This window comes from Sceloporus occidentalis, unplaced genomic scaffold, assembly GCF_023333645.1.
Source record: "Sceloporus occidentalis isolate IW3139 unplaced genomic scaffold, rSceOcc1.0.p SCAF_16, whole genome shotgun sequence".
NCBI lineage: Eukaryota > Metazoa > Chordata > Lepidosauria > Squamata > Phrynosomatidae > Sceloporus > Sceloporus occidentalis.
In genome coordinates this window covers 2667403-2681301 of record NW_028316996.1, presented here as the reverse complement: position 1 = coordinate 2681301, position 13899 = coordinate 2667403, and the positions used below count along the sequence as shown (strand labels likewise).

Sequence of the window (13899 nt, the reverse complement as noted above, 5' to 3'; positions counted from 1 at the left end):
GCTGCAAAATAACTTCCTATAACAGATACCTTGACCACCTCAATCATCCACTTCTGAAACATTTAAACAGACCTATTGTAAAGTAACAAGGACTCAGCTCCCTGCTTTCTGTAAATAATTTAGATTTAGTGCAGGAGCTGAAGACAAGTCCTTGTGATGAACCCACTGAACACAACAGATCTTCTCTGACTTCCACTCCTTTTTTTGTTTCCACATCAGCTGGATTGTAGGAGAAAAGAAAAAGGGAAGAAAAAAAAATTGAAAGGTTTGCAGCTGGCTAAGTAATTAGATTCCCTAGACTGGTTTAACTGGTTTTCATTAGTGGTGCATTTTGGGTTATTGGCTAGTTGTCTCTCCCACCTTTGTGTTTTAAGAGGATCTCGAGATCCCTGGATGAGTGGAGGGCGATCGTAGAAGGTTTGAGGGATTCGGGAGCCGTTACTAAGGGATAGCAGGCAGCGCTTGGGGGTTTGTACCGTAGCCTTTGGAGATGGTGATCATGACAGAGCCGATCTGCGAGCCAGAAGACGGGAAGCGCCTCTCTTCCAAAAGGGAATCCAAAGGAGTTTCCTTTGTGTAAGTATGGATTTTTATTTTGTTTATTTTTGTATTATGCGTGGGAGCAAAAGGAAATCCTCAACCCAGAAAGCTTCGGTGATCTCTTAAAGCCATGCGTGTTTTTCTTGGCGTATGACTTCTGATCACATGGCCGTAAAGTGAGGTCTTGGGGTACTCTGTCTGGCAAAAAGGGGAGACGCTGGGCTGACTGTATTTAGGAATTTTTAAGTCCTCGGTTCACCACGAGGTTAATGGATTGTAGACTGGAGATCCTTAACATTGTAACATATGCTTATGTAACTTAGGTTTTGCTAATGAAAAATCAAACTGCAGAAAGCGATAATATCCCTCAATATATTTTTATTATTGGTAATATTTTATTTTTTATTTTTTTATGAATTTATCAAATATGTCCTGTTCTACTTTTGTTCCACTTACTACAGCTGTTATTATTATGCTCTTTTGTACTGGTCGTCTGAATAGTTTACCAAAGCAATATTATGTGTAGCAGAAATATATGGTAGACAAAAATACTATTTTATAATATATATTTTTAATCTATTTTATTATGGCATCACAAGCAGATGTAGTTTTTGTATTAATATATACACTTGTAAAATCTTCAAAGAAAAAGGTATTAAATAGGGTTAGCAGCCTATTATTTATTATTATTATTTAGTTTTATTTTTTTAATCTGAAAATAATATTCTTGTATGTTTAATGTGACTACTAAATTGACAATCATCTTATGCCCGGTGTAACATGAGGTAGCCTTTGTACCTAATTTTGTGTATTGGCATAATTTTGCCGCTACATAAAGGACTAAAAATAATTTGAGTTAACTTTTTTTAAATAACATTGTATTTTAAAATCATAAATAAGGATAGAAATAAACTTTGGACACTTGCAAACATCAACTTACACTGTAACCTATAAAAGCAGTATTCAGACTTATACTTCTGATTTCTTCACAATAAATAAAAACTAATAGTTTAAATACTACTGCTCTAGTAACATTATATGATGTGTTTTTAAATGTTTAAAAAAAAAAAAAAGTGGTACTAGTAGTAGACACACTTGATAAGGGTAATTATAATATATAAAAAACAAAAAATACCTTTTTTACTCAAAGGTTCTAATAATTATCCCTTTCTTTATTGAAATTTTATTCACATTTTCTATGAGAACCACTTCAATATTGACAAAAATTATCAATTTATTTTTCACTTCAAAATCAGAACTCGTGTTCAAGTTATTGAATGTCACTTTATGAATCAAAAGCTGCATGAGAATCTAGTGCATATAGTTTTGCTCTATATATACATTTTCTAATGCGTCATAACCATGCCTGGTAACTTTATAGGGCAGGGAAAGTAGGGTGATAGCCCCAGACAGCCTTTAGTGGCTATCCCAGTAGATACGAGCAAGGTCCTGTTTGCGTGTGTGTTGTGTGTTTTGTTTTTTTTGTTCTTTTTCTATATTTCCTGTCCCCCCACCTCCTCTCCATTGTGCTAGTATGACAGAATCAGCTATTTCTATACAAATATAACTTATCTCTATACAGTTAAAAGTATTGTCAGCATGGGAATTTTTGGTCACACTGGGTGAGGTTTCAAGTACATTATCATTAGACCTTTATTGTATATCTGCCCCAGCATCACCAACAATTCAGTGATTCACACCAAGGCTGTGCTGGTAGAGCGACTGTGTGTGTGCAGTTAGAGTAGTTATTGTCTGCTGGGTGCACATAGTTTTGATGGCTTCACTCTGTTGGCTTACCTGAGTCCTTGGGTCTCTTATGTCCTATCCTCTCTTCTTTTGGATTCCAGTATCTTTATGTTGATGAGAAGCTAACTTCACCGTTGCTGTGCTGACCTTTTACCCTCTCTTACTCTTCCCACTGTGTCTTTGAAATGGTGTCCACTACCTGAAGCTCCTAGTATCCCATGTGTCTGCTCTCCATAATCCCTGACATTTTAATCACTGTTGGAAATTCCTCCATTTACCCAACAGGGCAAATTTGCTGCCTTGGTGTTACACTTGATTACTGAGATGTAACATGTATTGTGTTTGAGTAGGTAGTGACTTTGTTTCTTAGGTCCATGTTTCAGCTTTCCGTTAACTGATTTAATTTTTTTGTTGCTTATTATATGAGGAAATTTTAGTGCATTAAAAAATAAAACAACAAAGAGCGTACCTTTTTTATAAGGTAGGTGCATTGAGACAGGGTCTATTGTCTCATAACTTACGAACCTTTGGTCATACGTGTATGTACTGCTTCCATGATATATGCTTTATGTAGAATCTGGCCCCACTAGTCTGCCCGTTTGGATCTGTGTTTGTTGATTAAAGGTGGGAAAGCCACTTGATTTTGTGCCAGCTCTCCCCTGTTTAGCATCATTCAAAAACACATAACTATGGTGATCTATCCCCTCGCTTCCCTAAGAGTTTGCTCGCTGTCTTAGTTAACACTGGATACCAGTTTTGGCTTGTGTCTAGTGGCTTTCATACAATAGAACTTGATTAACTTAATTTGTTCCTGTTGGCAAGTAATTTAAATCTTTATTATATTACTGATGGTGTATAAATGTAAAAAGCCCTTCTTTGTGCACTACTTATACAACTTCTGGTTAAAACATTGTTTGGTGTCACCCGTGTCCCATCTTATGACTAGTGAGTGACTTGCATGCTCAGTGACATCGTATTGGGTTTAATTCATTATGCAATGTTTTGCTAATAAGCCACAGTGAGTGTTTATAACAAATGTAACTAATGGGATTCATACAGGCGTCTTCAGATCTGTTCCACCGCATTTGTTGTAGCCGCTGTTATGAAAGATAGTAAATGCTGCAGGTATTCAGCCTCTCGTTGCACGGTAGACAGTACCTTTTTTTTATTACATTAAACCGTTTAATGTTAACTCTGTTGATTGGTCAGAAGAAAAACAAGTATTTAATTACCTAATTTCTCATTCCTGCTTTTTATAAGTTTTTTTTTAAAACAAATAATTAACAGGAAGCTTTAAAATGTGTTTTAAAAAAAAAAAAAATTCCCCTTCCTTTCTCCAGTAACCAACAGAACCGAGAACTGTGGTTAAATGTAGCTTCTATAGTTGCACGGTGTGTACATTATAATTGGCCCATTCAGTTGTGATTTTTGGTGAGGATCATGTAATATTTAAACACTAGATAAACATTAGCACATGATGGTGGTGGCTTCGTCAAGAGCCACAATCTTAATAAAATGTTAGGGTTAGTTACTGTTATGATAAAACATCCAGCCTTTACCTGATAAAGCTAATTAGTATGACCATTCTTGCTTTTCTCAAAGTAGTTCTAAAGCCAGGTACCCTGGAAACAGACTCCCACGTCAAGGGGGGGGGGGTTACTTAAAAGAGGCGTTATTGCACATAGGGTGTGAGATATACTAGAGAGAAAAGCTCTGCACTCTGTAAGAGGAAGAGCTCATCTGTTGACGGTGAGACAAAGTGAGGGTGTTAGTATGTGTATGTATAGTATTAGAGGGAGTGTATGAGGTCTAGAGTGAGCCTAAGGTTGCTGGCCCTTGGGGAAGTGTATATGGTACTAGAGTGAGTGTATTCTTATACCAAGTTTAAGTGTTGGGGTTATGTTTATGGGGGAGGTGCTGGAATAGTAGTGCACCCCTAGATATGTGCAGCTGCGCATCGCAAAAGCATAAAAACATAACTTGCAGCCTCTGGCTTTAAAGTGTGTGTGTGTGTGTCTACACAATATAGCAGTTGAGTGGTTTCATGTTCTCCTGCGAGTATTTACTGTACCCCTATCACAAGCTTTCAATTGTTACCGTGTGCTGTATTTGAGTTCTGCTGCAGGCTTTTTGAAGCTGGTATTCAGTTACATAAACCGATTAATGTCCATGGAGAATGAAGCCTCAACAAGTAAAACCATGAGTGTAATAGTATATAAACTTGGGCTATGTTATTTAATGGGAACATATGTGCCAGCGTTTAGCTTGTGGTGGCAATGATTTCCAGTAAGGGGGAAAGAATAGATCTCCAGTTGTGGGATGGTGACTCAAGAGTAGCAGGGACGTAGCAACATTGGTTCTTATCTCCCATCAAATTCTTTCAGCCCATCCTGATGTAAAGACTGAGGCCTTATTCAGGCTGGCTCAGGGGTTTCCTGGTGGGAGGCAAATGCTAGTTACCCATTATTAGGAAACCTTATGACTATGGTAGTGGTAGTAGTAGCAGCAGCTACCAGTCTATAACTACAATTTCAATGCCGTTATTGTAGATGTAGTCAAGAAAAGTTAGTGTTTACTAATGTACAAACACTAGTGTAGCCCCCACACGCAACTCCAGCAGAGTCTTGTCTTTCTTGTCTTGGTAATTCAAGCTATACCATAAAATGTCTAGGTACACTTTGTTGTTCTTGCCTGGAGGCAGGCTAGTAATGCCATGTTGTTGAGAGGGGGCTTGGTACACTAAACACCATTCCTCTTCATGTTTTCATGTGTTGTTGCTGCCAGTTCTTTGAATCTGACGCATCGAACTGTACAGTGCCCTGATTTGCTTTTTGTTAATTTTATCTGTTTGGATGGTCCATATTTGAATAAGCTTTGACTTTAAAATCATAGAAATTACAATGAAAAAGTGTGTGTGTGTATATATATTTTATTTTTTTATTTTTCTCAAAACAGAATACATGCAGAAACAGCAGTGCTCCCATGTTCAAACAACATCATACATGATACATCATATGTGAAAAGCTCCACATGATAAAGGGAAAAACTTTTTCTTCATCTCCCCACCGAATAAAGTGGTATAGATAATTCCCAAACCTAATCGGGGTACAAATTACACAAGTAAAGGAGAGAAAATAGCACCTGGGAACTATCTTTTTTTTTTTTTTTTTTTTTTTTTTTTTTTTTTTTCTTCAGTGGAGAAGACCCCAAAATATAATCAAATAATATTCCAGTTCTCTTCTTCACATTGCTTTTCAATGTGAGAATCCACATAATACCTTGTGTTGTACATTGTATTCTGCTTCTACAGCTGCCACAGCATCGTAAGATCACGCTGTCCTAACACTTGCATGCAGAATTACCGTGTAAGCCTGACTGCATTTTTGTCATATGATTAGCAAACACGTGAGGCTGTAGACAAGGTGTTGAAGGGAAGAAAAAAAAAAAACGAGGCATGACACACAGGTAACTTCCTCTTGTGTCATCTTTTGTGAATATAGCAGCCAGATGCCATGCAGTTAGTGAGAGCAGTTTGATAACGCTAGGAGTGCTGAAGGTAAGACCTGGGTCTTTTCTATTTACTATTCATATTGTCAGTAGGAGCTTTTTGTAAACCTCAAAGTGCTTGTTAAGGATTTCAGTTTAGTTATCTAAATACCGGATTCTCATTCTTTAAGATTTTTTTTATATATATATATATCTCGATGTATATTTGGTGATTTGGGTGCACTTATGCTCTGCTTTCAGAGCTATTTATTTTTTTTATTTTTTAAGGGTGTAGTTGAACCACCGCCTTGTATACTTACTCTGTAAGATATTTGACAAGAAGTAAGTTTTCTTGTTTTGCTTCATTCTTTATATTTGTGTTCTAAATTCAAACCTGCAGCATGCGAGCCTTACTGAAACAGCAAATCCTCAAAGCTAACAATACACCTAAGGTTGTGTTTTAATCCATAGCCAGAGGGGAAAAAAACTCTTCCCAAGGGAAAACCATCATTGACATGGATTTTTTTTCCCCCCTCTACTGTTTTCATTCGTCTCAGAAAATAAGTGCTGATTTGGGAAATATATTTGAAGGCATATGATGTGGTATTTGTGGTCTGGCTTAAAACATGAAGGCTATAGCATTTCTTGCTGGAGAACAACCAGTTTTGCATTTGAGAAAATTAGCCAATTATCTATATGCTCTTATCTGTAGAATACCCTTTTTTTTTTTTCTTTTTTTTTTTACCTATTTTTCTCCTCTCTTTTTCAGTTTGGAGACTGAGAATGAGCCAGATGAAAAGAAGAATAGCAGACAGTCCTTTTCTTCCCCGCAAATCCTGATTAATGATGCAGAATTCCTAGCCGACCCAAGAAAGCTCCCTCTTTCACGGTATCCAAATCTAGACTTTCAGGAGATTAATTGAACTGTTTTAAACTGTATTTGACTTTTCACGTGTACGCTGTTCATTGGAAACAATGTTTGCAGTTTCATAACATTCGGCATACTCAATCGGTTGTAGTGAAACCAAGCAATAAACCATGCCTCGGAAGTTTTATTACTGGTCAAATATATGCCATAGGGCATTTCCACCTGTAGACGATTGGATTGGATGGGCTTTTTTTTTTTTTTTCTTTTCTCATTCCTTCCTGCTGAAAATGTTGGTATGTGGTAGAAAAAATATGGGCAGGGCTACCATAGTATTTAATTTTTACTTTTTCAGTCTATATTATGAGCCTCTCTCTGTCTCTACTCACCTGTTAAGCTCCTGTAATGTTTTAGTAGGTTTAGATATGGCAAGCCCACAAACACCGTATCTGCCTATTACCACTATTGAAGAGAGCAAGAGGTTGAGGTTGCAGTAGAAGTAAATATTTGGGATCATCGTGCTGTCCATTGTTTAACGTGGTTTTTCAGCAATGGGAAATACTGTTGCATTTGCCAGGTGCGGTGGGAACAGTCAATTCATTTAATGTTTGGCCTCTGGTTCTGTGGCTGGTTGGCAGAATGGCAAGATCTCTATGCCAGGTGTAAGCTGCTTTATATAAGCACTGAAAATTAATTCTCAAATATTGACTCCTTCCTGCTCTTTCTGAGCAAATAGAACTTCTACAGCGTACCTTCATTAATACAGACATTTTTATTTAAATACATTTGGGGGGGTGTTTTCCCTCTGGATTTATTTTTGCCTCCTTATTTAAGGTCAAAAACCTATGATTCCTCTCTAAATCTCAACATGAAGCTTGAAAGAAAGAAGTGGTCTTCTAGCCAGGTAAGAGATGCTTTAAGACTCAATCATAATGTTATAATACTGTGTTTTCTATGAATTATTTTCTATGAAAAACCTAAGACAAGTTTAACATATTTTTGTGTTTTAAGTTTTTGAAGGCCAATGCCCAGTATCACAAAGTTTTTAAGGACATCCCACATGAAGAGACCTTACAGGAAAGTAAGTAGTGTGTTTAGGAAATTTGTGTAATATTTACAAAAATCTATTTACAATTTGTTTTTTCTTTCGATGGATTTTTTTTTTTTTTTATTTTTTTTTTTATTTTGTAAATAAAACAGAGTACCATAAGGTTTATCCAGCATTAATACCATATTTTAATGCTCAATTAGTGTCATTTAATTCTACATTTATTTATTGACCCTAATATTACATGTAAAACTATAATATTTTTTTTTCCCATTCTCCCAGGTTTTACTTGCGCCTTGCAGAAGGAAATCTTATATCATGGAAAGCTGTACATTTCAGAAAATTGGATTTGCTTTCATTCAAAGGTTTTTGGAAAGGACACAAAGGTTAGTATTTTCTTTCTTTCTTTCATTTTCCTTCACTCCTAGAACCTTTTCTATAGAATAGGATAACGGGTTTGAATTAAGTAATTTCTATTCCCATTTGAGCTATTTGTACATCAAGTGAATCATTCAAGTACAAGGTTCGATCATGCAGAGTTCAGAAACCTTTTAAGAAGTATGGTAACTTTAAGCCATTTTGTGCCTGCATATATGTCACACAGAATTATCCTAGATTAGTAGTCTTTCTGCAGTGTAAAAGCTTGAATATGTTAACACATAGCCTCAATATTTGTGACGGGTGGTTTCTGTTCTGGACTGTTAGATCTTTGCATAATCGCCTCATCATACCATGTAAGGTATGCTCAATAGGCGAAATTGAAGCCTGGTTAATGAAAAGTAAATGGCAAAACTTTTTTTAATAGCCGTTCCTCCAAAAGAACTATTAGTGCCATCCCATTTTATTTTTTGCTGTAAAAACCTCAAACTTTGTCTTAGTTCTAGGTCTGCATGGTGATGCTTTATTTATTTTTTATATAATCTTTCTGGGGGGGTACTTGGATACCCAGATTCTCTAGGGGAGGGATTGTATGGGTAATGACTCAAGCCTGGGGCATAAGATCAATGTGTGAATGTGGCTTTAAAAAGTTGGGTCGCTGTATAAAATGTAGGAAAATCTGTATATTTACAGCTATTTCACCGGCTTCCAGTCCTTTATTATCAAGTTTAAAAATACGAATACCAAAAACACAACTGTGAACGCCTGATATTAGGAGAGAGTTCTCAGAACTATTGGCTAGCAATTTTGTGTCTGAGTCTCCCTAACCTTTCCATGCCTCTACACATATAGCTACTGCCTTGTGGCTCCTAAATGGAGCGACAAGTAGAAACTGTAAAGTCAATATATCTAGGAAGTCTGCAGGGATGACCAGACCCATTATTATTTTACAAAATCTAGATCTTTTTCAAACTCCACTTGTAATTACATGGTGTTGTAGTACTACAAATTCCTACTGCAAAAAAAAAAAATATATATATATATATATATATATATATATATATATATATATAATATAAGCAATGTATTATATTCTATATTGGTAATTGCTATATTTTTATTTTTTAAGATCGTAATTCCTGTGCTCGCTGTGACACTAATCAAGAAGACAAAGACTGCCATTTTGGTGCCAAATGCACTTATAATAGCTACTATTACTGAAAGGGTATGTTCATCTCTTGCAATATTGGCAGTAAATGTGTGTGGGAGGGTCCCCCCCCCTCAAAAAATGGTTCAAATACCACTTTGCGTGGTTTTTATGCTTGCGTGTGGTGTAACTTGTTGAACTAGTTTTTTCACATGCATCTTTCCATGAAGAATTATATGTATTTTCTAATGTTAGACCTGTGTGTGTTCTGTAGATTCCAACTCTGTGATCTTCAATTGATATATGATGGATCTCTTTAGACACAATGTCTGTATCAAATGATCTTGTCGGTGCCAAAATTGTTTGTTTGCAATACTGAATATTTATATATGGGTATGTGTAAGATAATCCAATAAACAGGGTATACTTTTCTTTTTCAGTTTATATTTGTGTCACTGTTGACCAGAGATTCAACATACAAATTATTGAAGTCTGTGTGTAGTCATTTAGAGGTATGTATCCAAACGAAAGTCAGTATCTTTTTAAAATAAATAAATAAAATGAATCTGCGCAAGTTCTTTGTAAAGGGTCGTTCTCTAAGAAGCTCTTCAACAGAGTGCTGTAATATGTTACAAACTCCACACTTTAGGGTTCAATGGCATTATATGCAACAAGGAGTACCGGTTTATGTGAAAATCTTAAAGTATGAAAACCTTAGGATAACATCTTGATTTAAAGAGAAATATTCAAACAAAATATTTCTTGAGCGGGAAATAGTTTTAAAGTAGTTATAAAAACAATCCATAGTATGCATGCCCCCTCTCTGTGTACTATTGACTTGTAAGAATTTTGAAAACTGTCTCTCTTCTCATCATAAAGAATTTAAGCACCGGGAATAGTCCTAACCCATCCCCTGTTGAGCACAGCTTTCGAAGCGAGCGATCTGCTACACATGTAAGTCTTACATAGTTTTTGTTTATTTTATGTGTTTTAACAGTGTAGCTCTCGTAGCCTTCAGACCAAAGGGCCAGGACTAGCCAAATGTTACCTGCAATGATCTATGCGCAATCTTGCACAGACCCAGATTTAAAAGCACCAAAAAAAGTTTTACATGTTTTAGAAATGTCTTGGACATCCTAGTGGCAGTATGTGGAATTGCAAATAAAACCTTAGATTTCTGGAACCATGTCCTGTGGTCCGATGAGACAAAGATAAACTTATTTGGTTCAGATGGTGTCAAAACGTGTGTGGCGGCAACCAGGTGAGGAGCGCAAAGACAAGCATGGTGGTGTCATGGTCTGGGCCTGCATGAGTGCTACTAGCACTGGGGAGCTACAGTTCATTGAGAGGATGAATGCCAACATGTACTGTGACATACTGAAGCAGAGCATGATTTCCCCCCCCCCTCCCTTCAGAGACTGGGCCACAGGGCAGTATTCCAACATAACGACCCCAAACACACCTCCAAGATGATCACTGCCTTGCTAAACAAGCTGAGGGTAAAGGTGATAGACTGGCCAAGCATGTCGCCAGACTTAAACCCTATCGAGCATCTGTGGGCGTCCTCAAACGGAAGGTGGGGGAGTGCAAGGTCTCTAGCGTGCTCCGTAATGTTGTCATGGGGTGGTAGAAGAGGACTCCAGTGGCAATCTGTGAAGCTCTGGTGAACTCCATGCCCAAGAGGGTTAAGGCAGTGCTCGAAAATAATGGTGGCCACACAAAATATTGACACTTTGGGCCCAATTTGGACATTTCCACCTAAGGGTGTACTCACTTTGGTTGCCAAGGTTTAGACATTAATGGCTGTGTGAGTTATTTTGAGGGGACAACACATGTACACTGTTATACAGGCTGTACGCTCACGACTTTACATTGTAGATTTTTTTTCTGTGTTGTCACATGAAAAGATATAATAAAATATTTACAAAAATGTGTGTGTGTGTGTGTAATCATATTACACACACACACACACACACACACACAGTGTGACCATTTGAAACTGCTGCTCCAATTATTTATCTGCTTTCTTTCCCAAGGATTTCAATGTAGATTTTCCAGAACTGGATGGTTTAATAGCAAGGAAGGATCTAGAAGAATATAGCAGTAGTGGTTCCCAGGCTACGGAATCTGAACATTCCCAAGGTTTACCGGAGTTCTATGTAGCTTATGTTTATGATTTAAGTTGTTGGGGCAAAATCTTTTATTTTGTCTCTGATTTCCTAAAGTTCTTGTATTGTTTTGGCAATACTTATGAATGGATCAATGTGTATTACAAAAAAAAGAAAATTCTGCGCAGACATTTTGGGGGTTATATAATTTATGCGGAAAAGAAACCTGCTAGAATTACACCCTCAAGCCCATGGCCACATCAATCTGTTCCTAAGGGGGGAGGGGTTTATGCAGGTTTAGGAATTAAAACTCTCATCGTGATTTACAGTTTTATGCATTTATTTCTCTAGAATTCACTGAACCAGAAAAGTCAGTCTTTTCGAAGTCTCAGATATCACTTGACCACGTTGGCGGTTCAGCTAAGCAGACTATAGAGACTAAGAATCAAGTGACTGAACAAAGACGTGGTAAGAGGAAGAAGTAATGACATGGTACATGGTCACTAGTTATATTAGCTAGGATACCCACTGAGGAATTCCTTTTAACTCACTTTTTTTTGTTTTTTTTTTTTTAATATGCAGGTGTCATGGGGTTCTTCCAGACTGTGGATATTTGGCAAACTATTTCTCTGAATGGCTTGTTGATTTTTTATGCAATTCTGTAAGTATATACTTAAAAAAAAAAAAAAAAAAATGCAATTTACGCTTATTTGTCCCTTTTTCTTCTATTAATAACAAAACATAAACAGTTTACAGCCCTATGCCATTAAAACTCTAGTCCTCTATGAAGGTTGTTAAATTTAAATAAAATATAACATATACGTGGTGTTCTACCAAGCAATCTATGCCAAGATCGCTTGGTCTTTACTGATTATGCATCAAATTCCCCAAAAGTCAAAATGCCTTCTTTATACATAAATAAAAACTTTTTTAGTGGGAGTTGAATTAAGATACTGCTCTTCATAAGCATTCCTTTTATTTTACCTTATTGCATAAATGTAGTAGTGTTTAAGATCTGGTTTAGGAAACAGGAGCGCTATCCTAGCCATGTAAACTTATTACTGTAATTGTTTTTATTTTATACCCAGAGTCTGCCTGTTGTTTTTCTCAAGTCTTTATATGCAATCAAGAATTGGATTTCTTGAAGACAAGCTATCCAACTTGAAACCTATTAGAGACTCTCAAGCAAAAGAGTAAGAATAGCCTTATATTTTTCATTATGTATGGTGCTTGAAAGTGGCTGCAGTCTGGGTGCGGGCACTTGTAATCCTGCCGAGTCTTTAAAAAAAAAAAAAAAAAGTTAATTGACTGATGCCTGGTCTAAATTTTGTAAAATGAGAAGGAAGAACGGCTTTCAACATCATTAAGAGTTTTTAGCATCATTTGCTTTTCAAGTTTGCATTTCTATGAATATTTTCACCCAACTGTTTTAAATATATCCAGATAATTACCACAGTCTTGTTCCACTGTATTTTATTTACATAAAGTATTAGTTGTTGGGTTTAGAAGGAAATGTTGGTTCACACCATTCTAAAATGAAGAAAGGTATAAAACAAATTGCAGTTTTACAGACATAGACTAATGTGTTCTTGTTTTTTTTGGTCCAGGTGGCCTCTAGAACAAGTCATGAGCCAGTGGCATAAAAATGCGGACTCCATATGTGATGAATTAACAACCAACCTGGAAAAGCTGGACAAGGTAAAAATGTACTTTTCGAGCAAGACAGCCTCTGCTGTCTATCAGTAATGGGGTGGTGTTCTCTCACTCACTCACTCTCTCGTTTTGTTTCTTCCCACCAACAAACATTTATACTTGGATCATTCGTCTTGATCTGATAATTGACAGTATGTGGTTTACTAAGAGAGGTAAATGTGTTTAGAAAGCACACCTGAGATTTGTTGGATGTGGTTCTAGATCTCATTTTGTATTGAAATGATCTAAATATCCATCACGTGAGAAATTTGTCTCTTAGAGCCAACACGTGCCTTTTTTTTTTTTTTTCTTTTAATTGTAAGATTATATGTTGTATGATTGTTTAACACACTATATGCATATTGGAGTCAATTTTGCAAAGACTCCAGTGTGTTTTATATTTAGCTAGCACTCATTGACTGCCAAAACATATTCGGACTATAACCATGTTTTGTTTTTTTTTCTGGGCCTGTAATTTTTAATAATTCTAAAACAAAAGAAAATGACCTGTGTAGTAATTGTAACATTGGCATTATGTATGAACGATGCTTATGGTGATATTTGTTTTACTGAAACTAATGTTTAGAGTTCTGGTAATTTTATTTTGGTTCTTTTTAGGTTATTCTATGAAAGCTTAGAAAAACTCACGTTTGGCATATAAACCGTGGGAGTGGGCTAATCACACAGGTCTTTAGAAAAGGGTGCATATGACTAGGTGGAACCGATGCTTTAAGGCCAGTGGCCTCCAAATAACGTACGTGTAGCCTCGGGCCAATAAGATTTATTATTATTATTTGTTGTGTATAGAACTGAAAAATGTGGAGGTTTGGAAGAGCAACAGCTCTGCTTTTAAGAGTAAAAAAGTTAATATCTGCATTCATTCAAGGTT

General features: G+C 36.4%; 1 protein-coding gene across 1 annotated transcript in view; it reads left to right on the top strand.

Annotated features, from left to right (window-relative positions):
* Nucleotides 1-499: 499 nt before the first annotated feature.
* The window catches only part of LOC149302945 (GRAM domain-containing protein 2B-like), a 30151-nt gene continuing 16751 nt past the window's right edge, over nt 500-13899 (top strand). The window contains exons 1-12 of the mRNA XM_089481715.1: nt 500-576; nt 6542-6661; nt 7472-7541; nt 7649-7718; nt 7968-8071; nt 9193-9288; nt 9651-9722; nt 10090-10162; nt 11239-11352; nt 11670-11786; nt 11901-11979; nt 12926-13016. Coding sequence (XP_089337841.1) covers nt 500-576; nt 6542-6661; nt 7472-7541; nt 7649-7718; nt 7968-8071; nt 9193-9288; nt 9651-9722; nt 10090-10162; nt 11239-11352; nt 11670-11786; nt 11901-11979; nt 12926-13016 — 1083 coding nt within the window. The remainder of the gene's footprint in view (nt 577-6541; nt 6662-7471; nt 7542-7648; nt 7719-7967; nt 8072-9192; nt 9289-9650; nt 9723-10089; nt 10163-11238; nt 11353-11669; nt 11787-11900; nt 11980-12925; nt 13017-13899) is intronic.